At 33.2% G+C, this 17,000-nt stretch overlaps 1 protein-coding gene across 2 annotated transcripts in view; it reads left to right on the top strand.

Moving 5' to 3' along the window:
- Positions 1 to 929: 929 nt before the first annotated feature.
- LOC128982094 (fasciclin-2-like) overlaps positions 930 to 17,000 on the top strand; it is a 44,731-nt gene continuing 28,660 nt past the window's right edge. For both annotated transcript variants that reach the window (XM_054401137.1, XM_054401138.1), the window contains exons 1-3: positions 930 to 1,088; positions 4,794 to 4,951; positions 6,305 to 6,576. In XM_054401137.1, coding sequence (XP_054257112.1) covers positions 952 to 1,088; positions 4,794 to 4,951; positions 6,305 to 6,576 — 567 coding nt within the window. In that variant the 5' untranslated portion in view covers positions 930 to 951. The remainder of the gene's footprint in view (positions 1,089 to 4,793; positions 4,952 to 6,304; positions 6,577 to 17,000) is intronic.

The following is a 17,000-nucleotide window of genomic DNA, read 5'->3' on the forward strand; positions in this document are numbered from 1 at the left end:
ACAATTTGGAAACACCCTGTATATTTATATACACTATTCTATTTGATAAACTATTGTGTATGCTAGTATTATTTGGTTTTTAATATATATTGTATCAGCAAAAAAGTTCGATTTGTATGTAAAATTAAGTCCTACTTTTCAGTAAAAAGTCCTACTTTATGCTGAAAAAGTCCTACTTTTCCTACTTTTTTGAGGTCAAAAACCACTTGGGGGCCTGAGACTGAAAAAAGATTGCTATGTGCTATATTTAGCTAGGAAAGCGGATAATATTTGATTACAGGTGGAACATTATAATCTATGTCAATGTGATAATTAAATGAACTTGTTCTTGTTTTCAATCAAGTTATTGTAGTGTAAAGTTTTAATCTATTTTAACGCCTCTATTTCCACAGCATTACTGAGTGTGCTTCAGTCAATGATATTCAAACAGATCCATCAAGCTCATATCAAAGAGATTGATCGAGTGTCAGGATTTGTTTCTGGTTAAAATCACTCTATTTTTATACTATTGCGGTATTATTGTATTACATTCCTTTCTAGATCAGTAGTGTGTGTTAATTTTATACATAAAAAACGATTTAGCTGAAATTGAAATTATACGATGTAAAAATTATTGTACTCTTTAAGCTCACGGTAATCGACTTTTTTTATTTTTAAGAGGAGAGGAAATTGGCTGAGGAAAACTTGGCTTTTACACTAATCGTGCAATAAGTTGAAAGATAGTCTTCTTTCAATTTCTCCTTTTATAATGAGGGTGGAGCTCTAAGTATACCTCGAAACTTATGTACTGTAGCAAGTTAACCACACGCTACTTAACTACGAGCTATGACTGTTCCACTAGGTATTTACTAGCCAGTATTAGTCATCATGCAGTTCTGGGCTATGAAATTTAACTATAAGTATTAATTGATATGTGTTGTTTCAGGATGTCTGGCGCAGGAGTTACAGATCATGCCTGCGATGCCAGTTCAGGCCAAACCTATCGGCAAGAAGGTGTTATTGACGTGTAGAGCTCCAGACGACAAGAATCTGATCACAGAACTACGCTGGCTAGACCCTCAGAACAACACCATCAGAAACGACAACATGTAAGTTAATACTACTGGCCAGTTAGTATGATAAGTAATGTCCTATTTTGTAACATTTTCATTGTACTCTTGCGCTAATCGTAATTTTTGGGTCCTTCGTTTGGATTTTTTAGGTATTGAGTAGCTTTTAACTGCCTAAGTATAGAAATCGACGTCGTTTCGAACTCCACTTCAAACTATTGGGAAAATGATAAAAATTTAAAATTACAAAAAATCGGCCAGCTTGTCAGTTTAAAAATAATTTTAACTGTATTTCAATTTAAATGTTTAAAAGTAGTCTTAGTATATTTTTGAATGAATATAATTATCATTGAAAAATAAATTAATACAAAAGCCTTTATTGACCAAGCGTTTCTCAGTACATACATACTGTTTTTTGAGCAAATTTTGTTTTATAAATTGTAATAATAAAAATAAACAACAAATTAAATATCAAAATAAAGCAAGACAATCTAAACAACAATTAGCCATCAGAGTAAATGCTTTTGACTTTCATTCAAAAAGATAACGGGATATTTTTTGAGGCCACAGGGATGTCGTTATAATGGCTTTGAGCCAAATAACGAAGCTTCTACTTCCAAATGCAAGCCTTCTTCTTGAAAAGTGAAAAGGGAGACGTGAATGGCGGGCACTGCGCTGAGAGATCTCCTCACCGATAGAGAGCCTTTCGAGAGGGTACAGTGGCCCGACTGTGGCCCCTGTAGACAAGGGCCTTGCACACCATGCAGCACGTCATGGTCCTGCAAACAGTAGCCTACCTACTGTTGTAATATGTTATCATCGCTGTAACAGCTGAACCTGTCAGTGCACAGCCTCTTTTGCACCGACGTTTATTTCCAGTTACGTGATTTAGGAATACAGTACAATCTTATTCATTCAGCTATCACCTACAAAATGGGTTATAATAATGTATTTCCTTCCTTTAATATGGTTACTACGTTGTCCCAGATATTGTCTAGTCTCACGAAAAGCTAGTAATGTATTTTTATAGTTTTGAAGGATTTTTGAGGTAGTGAAGTTTTGATTTAAATAAAAAAACTTAATGGCAAATCTTAAATGAGCTTTCTACATCCAAAGTTACTCAGTAAGAAGTAAAGCTATCTAGTAAAATTAACGAAGTTAAACTACATAAACTGAATGAATTAAAATAAAACTTACAATACTTTAGGTACAATTCATCATTCTTACTTTTATGCTTAGAGGCACTTAATGATGAGTTTATATTAATGACTATCTCGTAGACTTACATGAGATGTCCCTTAGAAGATCCCTTGTGGGGCTTGAGAGTGTGGTGACCTGTAATGGTTTCACCACATCACATAGGTCCAAGCACTTAACTAGCTTGTGTCCTAGCAATGCTGTACACTAGTTAATTCTACCTGAACATTACATGTGATTGATGAAACCGTTATGAACACAAATCATAGATTATCTGAGATTAAAATGATTGTATCATCTTAAAACGTTAGGTGTCATCACGATTTTGATTTTGAAGTTAATAGTGTTTTAATTACAAGATCCTATGTTATTTAAAAAAAAATGATTGTACTGTGGTTGTATGGTTCTATGTAACTAAATCAACTGAAAGAAATTTTTTATATTGTGATAGTTGCTTAATATTGTTACATTTTTCTGTCAGAGACTGTGTGCCTCTACAAATACGAATTTATGAAATTTGTAATTCAATACCAAAGTAAATTAAAATAGCGGCTTTACAGCTACAAGAATACAGTGCAATCAAAAAATGTTTAATGGTGTTTCCAAACACGAAATGTGAAAGTATGTGAAGAAACTAGTCTCTAATCTGGACTACATTATTTGACTATTATGTTTATAAATTTGTTATCACTTTTACAACTTAAAACTAATTTCAAAGCTTAGTCAACCACTAAGAGACTTGCCTACTTAACATTAAATGTGTGTACTTACCAAGCAGTTAGCGTGTAAAACCACATGAGTCTACCACATCCACTTAAGAACCCCAGATCCCTCAACTTGCATAACTTGAAATTGGGTTCTTACGCAACAGCCGGGTTGGCTCAACAAGGTAAACCAACCAACTAATTTCCTGTTCGAGATCAAAATTTTACTCTTTTAATTTTTAAATTTTTATTTTCTCATATACCAAGGTGTGATATAAAATTATTTAAATATGAAAAATGTGTCTCTGAGTTGTTGAAATTGTTTTAATGTGTTTTCTTCTAATAATTTTATCACAACTATTACATTTATAACTCATTTTTATTTGTACCATCGGTATCTTTAGTGTGAAGTTCTTCTAGTAAGTCGTCAGACATAAGATTAATGAGAGAAAATGAGTGTAATATGTGAAAAAGAAACAAATATTACTAAATATACTAAACAAAACTGGTCCAAACTTCAATTAAATGTTATACAAAAAATGAACTGGTTTTTTACCATCCACTGAGGTTTTTTTCCTATGTTGTTAACAAAAGAAACCCAAGTAAAGGTTAACAATTTAAATAAATGTTTTACCAAAGACCAATGTAATCAAAACCAAAGCTTGTAATAATTGTTTCTATTTCACATCTTACACTCATGTCTAGCTTACTAAAATCTATAATTATTAATCCCCATATTGATTTACACATTGAATATACATTCGTAACTGTTTAGTTAAAGAGTATGTGCAATATGTGCACAACTTAAGTTAAACAGTCTATAAATTATCCCAAAAATACTTAATAATTTCATTAATCTTAGTATTCATATCAAAATGTGTTTCCAACTCTACAACTACATAACCTGAATTTCGGCAGCGGGTTTTACTATCAACCAACAGTTCTATACTGGGAACTAATCAGTTCTAACTTTTGGGCTGCTTGGGAATGATCATATCTGATGTCTGGTTATGTGGTCCATCAGTTATGTGGTCCCATGCGGGCCACACTCGCTGATACTCTAACTTTAATGTCACCCTTTTATGTGGTTAACACCAATATTCAACCAAAAATCCACTCACGTAGTTTAGAAATTATTTTGCACCCTTTGTTTTAGTGGAGGTAATTTTTTCTTTTGTAATCTAGAAGTAACTCCTAAAAACAATTTGCTCAACTACATTTCGTTTGTCACTGGATTACTATGTATTCTGTGGCACAAATTTGTTAGGGTACTTAATACCTTAGAAAAAAATTGACCTTTACTTTTTGCAGATTTGTTTATCTTGCAGACCCAAATTTCTACAAATTTATTAATTTATTTGTTTAAAACATATCAACTATCTCTTCAACACATCTGTTATATCTGGCTTGATCCATATCCCTCCTTACTCCTTAATTACTCGCCTGGACTTACCTTGTTATCCTAAAACTTCTCAGGGATCTTCATAGTCCTTTCCATGATCCGTTGCTTTCAAGTCCCAAACCTCTAAGTCAGATAGACCATAAGACCATACTTTAAACAAGCTTACATTTCCTGACTGGACTAAATGCTTTCTATGGAACATTGCTATCCCACCAAAAAGACTTGAAGACCCTTTCCTGATCCTTATATAATTTTATAAAAAAGGCTGTAGCTCCTTTAGACCTAAAATAATAATGAATCTATTCCACTCAGTCACTCACTACAGAGATTGACTATCAGTAGAGAAGATGACTCTGACTCGTGACCCTCTAGCTCTTATATTCTCTACTCAGTGACTCACCAATGTAGCCCCAGACATTACAGTGTTGTCTCTTTGTACAGATTGACCAGAGATCGACTATCAGTAGAGAAGATGACTCCTGACACTCTAGCTCTGATATTCTCGTCTCTTAAGGACTCTGAGGCAGGTGTCTACACTTGTACTGCAGTCTACGCTGGAAGCAAAACCATCAGCAAGTCCGTCCGTATAGACACCATATGTGAGTATCTCTGATGCTTTGAATTCTTATTTGTAAAGGTGGGTTTTCCTAGCTGACTAATTTGGCAGCAAAATTGTGAATGCTGTACACCTTTTCTGGTGCCTGTGTTTTTTAGTAGGGACATTTTCCTAGAACAGCAATCATTCAACTGCAGTGTTAGTTAATGCATCAGTTTTTAATAAAATGTCCGCAGTTTGCTCTTTTAAAACGTTCTTGAAGTCTAGATATGAAAAAGATTCAAATTCAAAATATTGTAATGTTTACAAATTAATGTCTTACTATAATATGCCTTTTTCAACTGTTAATATTTATTATTCTGTAACTATTTTCAATTCGTTTTTAGTGTGGATGGCGCCTTAACAAAATAACAATTAAAAGATTATAAATTTATAAAATTTAGCTCAATTGTGAACCCTTTTACAAGTCTAACTAATAAAATTATGAAAATTATACCAAAAATATTCATGGAACGAATCAAAAAGACTAACATTCCAATGTGTGATGAGTTAAACACTATAAAATGAAACAAGTTCTACTTAAATTATTTTTTAATTTGAGTTTATTGAATTTTATTCTTTCAAGTAAAGTACCTGTATTAAATTCCTAAACCTATTAATATCCTTAACATAAAGTCACTGTCATATCTTAGAAACTTTGCAATTTACTACTACTGGATAAACAATACCAAAGATTCCATTTCTACATCACTTCTATTATTTCTGTTGTTTTTTTAAAGTTAAATCTATCTAGGAAGAGTGTAAACATGCAGACAGACTGTCAGATTTAAACAATAACTTTGGTGATATTCTATCATAGAATTATTCTCTTGGATGTAGTACTTATCAAAAAATTATCTGTCAGATACAATATCTTATCTTGCAAGGAACTGTAAACTCATACTTAGCTGTAAACGCAAGCATGTTTAGCGAACCCGGTGAGCTCGTGGTTCACGCTTGGCAGCATTCGTTGTCACAACTCGAGTCAAAAATTCTGCGAACATTCTGCAATAGTGTACTGCTAGCATAAACAGCATTTATGAATATTGCTACACATCAATATAATATATGAATATTTGCTATGAGTATTATTTTTTATAATAATACTCATAAAAAGTGTTCTGGTGCAAACCATATTAAAACCAGGATTTTATTTTTAATGGCTTCTTATTGTTAATGTTAACATGCTTTGTCTGAATGTACTCATGCATTTTTTTACGATTGACCATTTATCATCATTAACCATATCTATGCACTCTTGCATACTATGTTTTGGTCAGTATATATAGATTTATTTATTAGAAGTTTAACACTAAAAAGCTAACAAATTTTGTAAATATTGAATACAATTTTGCAGATGCCATAACGTGGATTGATGCACCAGAAGAACAGTATCCAATCATGGGCAGCAAGTACAAGGTGAAGTGTAAAGTTCAAGCAAATCCGTCACCGATTGTTGATTGGCTGCGCAACGGCCAGCAAATCCAGTCTACAAACAACGACAGATACGTCATCGACAACGATGGCCTGGTCATCAAGAATGTGACGGAGGACGATGACGGAATATACATCTGTCGAGCCATCGTCCTGGACACTGGCGAACTCAGTGAGAGGAACATCAAAGTTGAGGTGAGAAAAAAAAAGTCGCCCACTTGTTCTGGTTCTAGTGATAATTTATCTTGGTTCCCTTCTTCAGGATAAAGTTATGATTTTGTAAATCACAAGTCAAACATTGATTCAAGTGCAAATTCTAAAATCTATTTTACCATTGATGTCCGCTAATACTTAAAGAGGTGTTGATATGGACTAAATGTTGACTTCTTCAAAGGGTAAAATGAACCTAGACTATATTTACTTTATTTTAGTCTTGGTGTCGATACCTGAGGACAACTAACAATTCCCTACAAAAACTATTTTATTTGTGTTTTGTGTGTAATAGTTCTAAAATCAATTAAAAAAATAAAATCATTAAATCTCTAAATACCCTGTCTACAGTACATAATACATACATTTAAACTAATGTTTGACCATTTAAAGTAACTATTCTCTGATTAAGGTATGATAGTAATAAGTTTTCAAAAACAATAATGTTAGATTTTACCATTTAAGATCCAATGGTTCACGAATGTCATTTTCTTACCATTTTAGCACTTGAGTGTTGTTGTAAAACAAAAGTATTATTCTCTTGAACACAATCAAGATAGTCAAGGTATAATATTAAGTTTTTACTTTCTGGACATTGTTACTATTAGTGGGGAGGCAAATTTAGTAAAATATGTAAAATAACAAAGTTGGCTCACCCCGAAAGGTAACCGGTGAACACTATGCTAGATGTAATTGTATAGTAGTAGAGATGATATTTTGACTGTTGTTCACTCTGTATGAGTGGGACTCTCTTTTCTGGACGCCATTTTCCAAAATGGCGGATGTCACTGTTTGATCTTTGTATAACTCGAGCAAAAATGAACCGATTTTGATGAAATTTGGTATAAACGTTTAAACTTACATTCATTCGAACGGGTTCACGAACCAGCATGATCTGATCATGGGAGCGGGGGTTTATGGGGGTTTTATGGGGGGTTTTATGGGGTAAAGATGGGATTTTCTTATTCTTTGCCCCAAAGTACAAAATTTTCCTATTTTTCTCTAAACCATTTTAAAGAACTTAAAAAAACAAATAATTTAGTAGATTAATGTATTTTTGTACCCTTATTGGTTACAGAGAAAATTCAAAAAAGTGTTAATTTAAAATTCCCATGTTATTCTTATGGAGGATATCGTCAACTCTTGTAGTTTGCTTGTTTATGGATATATTTTGATCATACTTGGTAAAATTATTTATTTATACTAAGATATTAATATTCTACTAACATTCACGCTTTATTAGCCTCCCTGTAACAGCAAACCTAGGTACTCGTTAAACCTAATGTTATTTAAATTGAATTAATTTAAAAACGAATCAGGCAATTGGAAATCCACTTAGTCTGCAGGTTCGCTGTGACGGGGGTATTTTATTCTTGAGATTTCTTCCTATACCTAGTGGTTTAGGAGATATAAGCAGTTATAGTTGGGGTTTCCTCCTGTTAATTAGATTGATCCGTTTTAACTGTCAACCTAATCCTAATGTATTTCCTGTGCTATTTCGTTACACTTTTGACTTGACATATAATAACAAATCTAGATTATCAGGTACATCTCAGATTCGCCCGAAGCGTTAAAATACTTGGTATGCGGCCTCATGTCTGCCAATTGAGCGGAGTGAGCATTGATATAAACAAATAACCTTATTTACAAATACATTTTTTTATAAAAAAATATTATAGATTACAAAATAAAAACATGAGTAAATGTTATTGATCAATAAACCTCATGAATTTAACCCATCGTTATAAGCAATTGCCATCTCTTTTTTTCTTTACTTACCATTTGCTTCTCTTATTTATGCTTTTCACTCTGTCTATAGAAAATGGCTCAACATACAAACCCTAAATTGTTCTTAATCTTGACAATTCTTCGTAATAGCCTTGACAAGTCTACCTCAGCCTGATTTACAGTACATTCTTGACTGCAATGTACCGAAATCGATAGATAAGATTCATTGGATATTATGCCTTTGAGAACGTTTTACACCATACTGGTGGATAGGCAACAAACAACCCGTTGTACAATGTTGGTCCAATTTATTTTTCAAAAAATAAATGTGTGGGTCAAATTGTACTAAAATGCATATTTGGAAATCTTTTAGTTAATTTTCTGTTTCGGTAAATTTGTACATGAAGCTACCGTACTTATGATAACATTACATATGCCTGTAGTAGTCCAAAGATTACTCTGAAGTATCACACGACAACCTTTTTAAATGAAGATGTGTTTGTTAAGGGCTTGGCATATAAATTACAACATGAATAAATCATATACATTAATAATAAACTACAAGAAAATTATTAAAACCGATATAAAATTAGTTTCTGTATTAGGCTACACCATTTAATTTGAGTTGTAGAGACTGCACTGTGTTAGTGTAAAACCTATAGAATTGGATTGTAGTAAATTAACCTGACATAAAAATGTCAACATGCGGCTCTGTTGGCTGTAACAATTCTTCTAATTACGTGAAAGTAGAAGGAATATCATATCAGAGGGGTATAAGCTTAGTTATTACCATCGATAGATAAAACTATAACATTAGTTAGTTTTATATGTCGATGGTTATGACTGGACTTTAGTACGAATGCGATTCGTTTTTAAATTAATTCAATTTAAATAACATTAGGTTTAACGAGTACCTAGGTTTGCTGTTACAGGGAGGCTAATAAAGCGTGAATGTTAGTAGAATATTAATATCTTAGTATAAATAAATAAGTTTACCAAGTATGATCAAAATATATCCATAAACAAGCAAACTACAAGAGTTGACGATATCCTCCATAAGAATAACATGGGAATTTTAAATTAACACTTTTTTGAATTTTCTCCGTAACCAATAAGGGTACAAAAATACATTAATATACTAAATTATTTGTTTTTTAAGTTCTTTAAAATGGTTTAGAGAAAAATAGGAAAATTTTGTACTTTGGGGCAAAGAATAAGAAAATCCCATCCTTACCTCATAAAACCCCCCCATAAAACCCCCATAAACCCCCGCTCCCATGATCAGATCATGCTGGTTCGTGAACCCGTTCGAATGAATGTAAGTTTAAACGTTTATACCAAATTTCATCAAAATCGGTTAATTTTTGCTCGAGTTATACAAAGATCAAACAGTGACATCCGCCATTTTGGAAAATGGCGTCCAGAAAAGAGAGTCCCACTCATACAGAGTGAATACCGGTCAAAATATCATCTCTACTACTATACAATATCATCTAGCATAGTGTTCACCGGTTACCTTTCGGGGTGAGCCAACTTTGGAATTTTGGCCATTCGCCTCCCCACTATATAGCTTCTTGTACCATTTTGCCCTATAACCAAATATCCACAGTTTAAGATAGTCTTTTCTTAGCCTGTTTTTTCCCCTAAATAGTTTTATTTAATTAAATCTTTTCGTATTTGGAATTGTTCTAGAAATAGGTTTGTTGCTTCATGATGTTCTATACATCAGTTTGCATAAAAAACAACTTAAAATTCTCTGCCATTACATCTCATTTAACATTTTCACATTTCATCTATTATTTTGCATAGCATACGGCAAATTAAGGCTTTCAGTCATGGCTCTAAAAGACCGCTACCAAATGTTTGACAAAACCAGCAGAGTTTAAAAAGTGTGTTAATGGAAATAGTTAATTGGATTTAGCAATGCAAGGGTGTCCTATAATGATCATAGTGGCTCGTTTCCCAGATGACTGAGGTTTCATTTACACTTAGGCTAACCAGATTTTGTGTTTATTATCATTGTGTAAGCATTATTTCAGCATCAAATAGTCTTTCTGTCCTTGCTTTAAAATGTGACAATGTGGGAGTGTTCAGAAAAATCTTCTTTTTTTAATTTACAGTTGTAGTCCTGTAGAAGTTATTTTTAATACTCTGGGTATAAAATCTGTCACTATTAATTCCGGAAAAATGTTTTTTTTTATTCCATGAGTACAAGTAAACATATTACTACAGTCAATAATAATGTTAAAATGTTATTAGTTCTTTAGTAAAATTACTAAAGAAATATTTTAGTTAGCTTTTCATTTAAAGTGTGTTTTACTGTTTTATAATGCTAAATAGGTTTGACATATAGTGCAGAATATGTTAACTTAAAAACTTTATTAAATTTGTTGCATAATAATAGCGACATTTGATGACATATCAGACATAGTGAATGTTCTATTCAATATCGCCACAGGGTACAACATGGAACACATGTGTGTCATATTGTGTTCAGTGAAACATGTTTAAGCAGTTTGACAACCCTACGGCACTAAATATACCATTTTATGTTATTCATAATTAATTATTGATTTTCATAGGAGAAAAATGTATTCATATTTTACGTTTAATGCATTTTATTTTAATTTGGAGTTGGTGTAGAAAAGTGAATATTAATTTTTTTTACGACATCAGGTTTAAAACTTAAAATTATGAAATTACCACTTTGATTGGCAATAGATCTTTAACCACTTAAAAAATATAATATTTTAATTATGTAAATTAAAATTAATTTTTTGATACTTTTTGGTTTACTGACGAGTTATTATAGAGAAAATTTACTTTTCCTACAGTCACCCGACAAAGTTGGCTTCCTTGTACTGTTTATAGTACAGAAAGCTGCTAATTGCTGCATATTTATACTTTGCCGTACGGTTTATACTTTGCCGTACTGTTTATACTTTGCCGCACATAAGGATTCCAACGAAACAACACAAAACAGCGTGGTTCTATTATGCACGTAATCCGTGTACGCTTGGAAATAGGTTGGCAACACTTAAAGATAATAATACTATGAGCAGCTGATTGACGATTATAACTACGATTTAACCTGTCATTTCGTGTTTATAGTTTCAGTATTTCTGAACTTTCTGGACTTTTCTTTTAAACGTTTTAAAACATTCCTACCATCTTAATAAACAAGAAAATACCTTTAAAGCATTTTTGTTAGGCGCGAAAACCACTTCAAATTACAAAAACATACGGAACTATATTCTCAAAACGCGGAGCACATTTCTTGCCGAGGAAAAATAGCGGAGTGATACGGACCGCGAGTACTACTTTCACTATGGCACCATTTGTGTTGCCAGCTGAACCTAAAAACGTGTTGTATAGTGTTTGAAAGACTAATTATTTATATGCTTTATAGTGACTGTAGGAAAAATATAATGTGTAACCCGAGTGAAAAAAGGCCTTTGCTGCACTCGAGATCATTCCGCACGAGCCGTAGGCGAGTGCGTAAACATTGCTCTCGTGTGCAGCAAAGTGCCACTTTCACCACTAGTTACACAAATAACTATTTTATGGATTACAAATATTTATAAGAAATTAACAATGAAATAAATATTTTGTAGCTTATCAAATTTAACACCTAACACTTTAATCCATGTGTGACTACTAAATAATCTGCAGTGCAAAAAAACCTTACTCATTATTATACCTGTATCAGTATCTTAGGGATATTCTTAGTCTGTATTTAATTTTCCATGGCAATTTTTAGTTGACCCACCCTTAGTAAAAGTAGGTACATAAAAATAAATTAAATTACTGGCCAACTTTTTTTTTACTTTGATAAAATATTTAAGGCTTTAAAACAATTTCTATAAATATCTTCTAAAACCTTAATGTGAAAAATTATTTACTACTCTATTGAAAACCTTAAATTTTATTACGACAAACTATTTCAATACCGACAAGTTCTCAACAATATAGTTTGAACTCGCAAATCTACAATTATAACTTCTCAGACATTTTTTTACTTATTTTTCAACTAAATTATCTCATTAGCCCTTCCCAACATCCAATACCTAACACAAACATTGCTTTATGTAGGACATACGATTGTTTGACTATGATTGATGTTCCTATTCGGTATCGGCTGCTGATTGTCACTGTATGTGGTATGATACCGCTGCCGGCCCAGGTACGGTATGCGATATAACGTTACTTGTATTAAATGCCACACATTCCATTGACCCTGCCTCCAGGCTATGTTTCATTACTCAAATCATAGAAACCGAATAGTTTGCGGCTTCCAGTTACCTGCTCCAGTTTATAGTGATTTGATTAATTGTGTAAGTACAATATATTTTCTAAATTATTTGAGTTAGTATCTGTTGCATTGAATGTTTATTCTTTGATTCTTCTCTTTGATTCTTTGATTATTCTTCGATGCTTAAATTTGACAAAGTTATATAATATTAAGCTTTTTGTTTCTGGACATTATTACTAGGTTCATGTTCAAATATGCATGGTTTAATTTGTATTCACAGTGTAAAAGTTTAAAACCACATAGGAATCTCTTTATACTCTATTTAGTTATACAATTTAAATTAAACCCAATAATAAATCAAATAAACTAGAATATTTTATTAGTGTTAGGTTTCTTACAAGAGAGTTTTAAGGCAATAAAATAAAAGCTACCATGAAAGTTACAATTATTGAATTAATAAAATTGGTAAGAAATGATGTACACTGAAATACAGTCAGTGTTTAATTAATATTTATGCAAACGTCAGAAATGTATAAAAAAGAAAAACCGTTTTTAGTGTAGTATAAAAATAATATGGTTGTTTTAAAATTAAACGTAATGTAATTATGTGTCATCCTCTTCCTCTTCATCGACTATACCTCATTTCATTTGAGTATAGTCGATGAAGACACACCTGGTCTAAGACTTGTGCCCTTTGAGTCGCAAGTTCAAATCCGACCAATCGTCAATTGCACTTTGCTGTGTAATCACCGATGATGCTATGACCTGATGGTTTGGCCATCTATTGTGGAAACAAAAAAGTTAGGTCTTTTTGAGGAGGACTCCCTCAACTAAAAACTGTATACTAAATTAATTTTAAATGTTTCTATTCAAAATATTTGCTAATATTTGTAGCATGAATTGTTTTATTTGATTTTAGTTACCAAATCCATACTATAAATGTGTACTAGTGAATGAAACATTTTGTTATTTACCTTCGCAAAAGTTTAAATCTAATTCTAATTACTTTTTAAATTGTTTTAGTTTTTTATAGTTGAATAAACAAAAAGATATACATCTAATAACACTTGTAAAATGTTATTAGAGAATTAGACGTATATCTTTTTGTTTTTACAATTAATTTAATAACACGTACAATGTTAATCAATAATTTATTTCTTATAGACCAAGCTAACTTTTCTTTGTATACTTTTGACAGCTCTAACATAGTACTAACACTTAATGGTCAGTTTTGATGTTCAATAGCAACTGATCATTCCAAGCAAGCGGAACTGCGGCCAATCTCTCAGTTCTGATTTATTGTTTTATCAAAGCTGACTGACACGAACGTTTGTCAATCTTAATCACTTCCCAGGTGTAATTGACAACATGATTGCGCTAGTCCAAAATGTAACAATCAGATTAATCCATCAGGTCCGCTTTATAATTACTTTTTCACTCACATATTTGGCTCAGATTTTTCACTTTAAAATGATAATTCAATACACTCCGCAACACCATTTTAGTTCTGTTGTTCTCTACTCAGGCCTAAGCTATGGTTTGCCAAAAACTATTGCTTTGTTGCTATTATCTTTTGGACTTTTACAATGTTTATTGTTAAACACAATACTGCAATCCACCTCACAAATGTGAATGTGAGCTCACTGTTTAGTAAATAAAATTTCTAAAAGTGCTTTAAGACTTGCAATGATAAAATTGCATTGTGGAGTGATGTGTGATACAAATTTTAGTATAGGTTTTTAGGAAGTAATTTAACCAGACTAGGGGGGCGGACAAAATATTGGGCCTAGGGGAACCCAGATGCTAATTCCAGCCCTGAACATGGACTCAACAGTTGCACTGAGGTTTTTTTCTATTTTATTAACCGCAATCATTATAACATCAAATCATGTTTAGTTTACTTTGTGTACTAAAAATAAAGTTAAGTGTGGTGAACTATCATCATAATGCTACACTGGTTTTGTTAGAAAAGTGATTTAAGTTCTTAAAAGATGTAATAAAACTAATAGTGACAGTAAAAGGTCTCTAAAAACATTACAAAATGTTGTGAGACTTAAGTTTCAATGGCAATCCTACCACTACCACAGAAACCTTGTTTTCCTTCATGTATTCCATTCAGGTCATAACAGACCTAATAAACAATTGGCATTAAAAAGAAGCCTTATTCATATATCATAAATAGCCTATATTGGATAACATGGATACCCTTATTATTTGTATTTAACAATGTCATTAAATGAAATAATTTTTTGGGTTACATGAAAATCATTTACGAGTAGTCATAAATGAAACCCTCCATAAACGGATAAGCAATATTACACCAAAGGAGTTATATTGAAATCTACTACAATATCATGACACCTAGTGATGATTATAGTTGGTCAAAGCATAGTGGCGCGATCCAACAATACAACAATGCTACCTAAGCTGTTGTTCCTAATCTGTTACCATGAAGCTTATACAGATGACACAATACCTATTTTAACTATAATCTCTCTACTTTTGGATGTTTCCTTCATCTCTTCAAGTGTTTAACATTATGGTTTTTTGTTAAAATTTATAAGTTGCATAACAGTATAGGCCTACTGATTCAGCATTTATTCATAGTCATAGGCTATACATTACCCCCTTCTACAGTGTGGTAGAAAAGTCCCGGAACGGTTAAATATTTAAAAAAATAATGCAGATAGAGCTAAAATACTTGGTAAAAAGTTACAAGGTATAAAACTCTATTTTAACACATCAGTGATTCAACAACTCCTCAGGGGGACGTCCCACAAGGAGTCAGGAGAAAATCTTAAATGGAAGCATAGGTCAATATGCACATCAAATTAAAGGTCTTTTTTAGTAGAATACAATGCCGCAAACCGCACTTCCATAGGTTGATCTTGCGCAAAATGACAGTTGTTCAAAGATTCATTTAATTTACATGGTATTATATGCTTTCTCCTCAGGGGGACAGCCCTAGGAATCGGAAGAAAATTGTTAACATAAGAATAGGTCGATATGCACATCAAATTAAAGGTCTTCACTTTTAGATTACGATGCCGTAAATTCAAGCTCAAAAGAATGCCTGAGTAAAAAATGGCAGTCGTTCAAAGATTCAAAATGGCTGATTCAAGAAATCTTTGAACATCTGCCATTTTGCGCAGGATGAACCTTTTGAAGTGCGGTTTGCGGCATTGTGTTGTACTAAAATATACCTTTAATTTGATGTGCATATTGACCTATGCTTCCATTTAAGATTTTCTTCCGACTCCTTGTGGGCCGTCCCCCTGAAGAATTATTGGATCACAGAATATGTGTTAAAATAGAGTTTTATGCCCTGTAACTTTGTACCAAGTATTTTAGCTCTATCTGCATTATTTGTTAAAATATTTAACCGTTCCGGGACTTTTCTATCACTGTATATTTTATCATCTTCATGTGTAAGGCCAGGGACAGACTTACCGGCGAAACCGCCGAGCGCCGGATCCGGCGGATCCCCCGGAGGTTGAGGGTCAGAACACACTTGTTCCAGCGAAAACTATTTTGCCGGAGCCGGCGACAATAAATAAAGTGCAATGAACCCTGAATCAGTTTCGTCTTAGACTAGTACAGTTTAGTCTTAAAAATGGTACTGCCGAGACCTCAAAAGTTGGCCTTGCTGTGTTTGATCCACCACAGAAGGAAGAGAAAACACCACCGAACTGTTTGGGTGCATCCTATTCTGGAGAACAGACAGCTACATGGAGCTTTTTACACTCTATTTTTACAGTTGAGAAATGAAGAAAATAAGTTTTTAATTATTTTTGAATGTCTGTCCCCTCATTCAACGTGCTACTATCGAAGATTACAGTTCAAATACAAGGACAAAACATTTACATGAGACGCTGGAAAGGCTGAATTCAGTGCGGCACAAATTTGTCGCCAGCTGCTGCTGTCCCTCGTTTTGTTTTTGTCTTTGTAAATTTCCAAAGACCTATCACAAAGTTCTGGTTTCTCATGAACCAAACTAATAAGTAAATCCATATCAACATCTACCATGATGATATACAGATAAACAGACTAAAAAAAACAACTAAATTAACTAAATAGCAAAACAAAACTAAATACACCACTTGGACACTGCATAAAAATCATAAATAATCACCACCCTCGAGGGTTGAACCACGACTGAGGAGTGGGGACAGTCGCAGCCCGGCTGTTTCGCCGGTAAGTGTGTTCATCTCCATAAGGCACAATGCCCCGCTACCCACTGCTCCGGCGAAACCGCCGATCCGGCGGTCCGGCAAGGTAGAGAATATCCGGCGGTTTCGCCGGAGCATTTTCCCACCGGATCGGCAGATTCGCCGAACCGGAGAAGTGTGGCCTGCCCCATGCCTTCCTGTATATCTCAACATGCTCCGGCGCCGCCGGATCCGGCGTCCGGCGGTTTTGCCGGTAAGTG

The sequence above is a fragment of the Macrosteles quadrilineatus genome, unplaced genomic scaffold (genome assembly GCF_028750875.1).
Source record: "Macrosteles quadrilineatus isolate MER2022 unplaced genomic scaffold, UCM_ALF_1.0 Scaffold_107__1_contigs__length_349487, whole genome shotgun sequence".
Classification (NCBI taxonomy): domain Eukaryota; kingdom Metazoa; phylum Arthropoda; class Insecta; order Hemiptera; family Cicadellidae; genus Macrosteles; species Macrosteles quadrilineatus.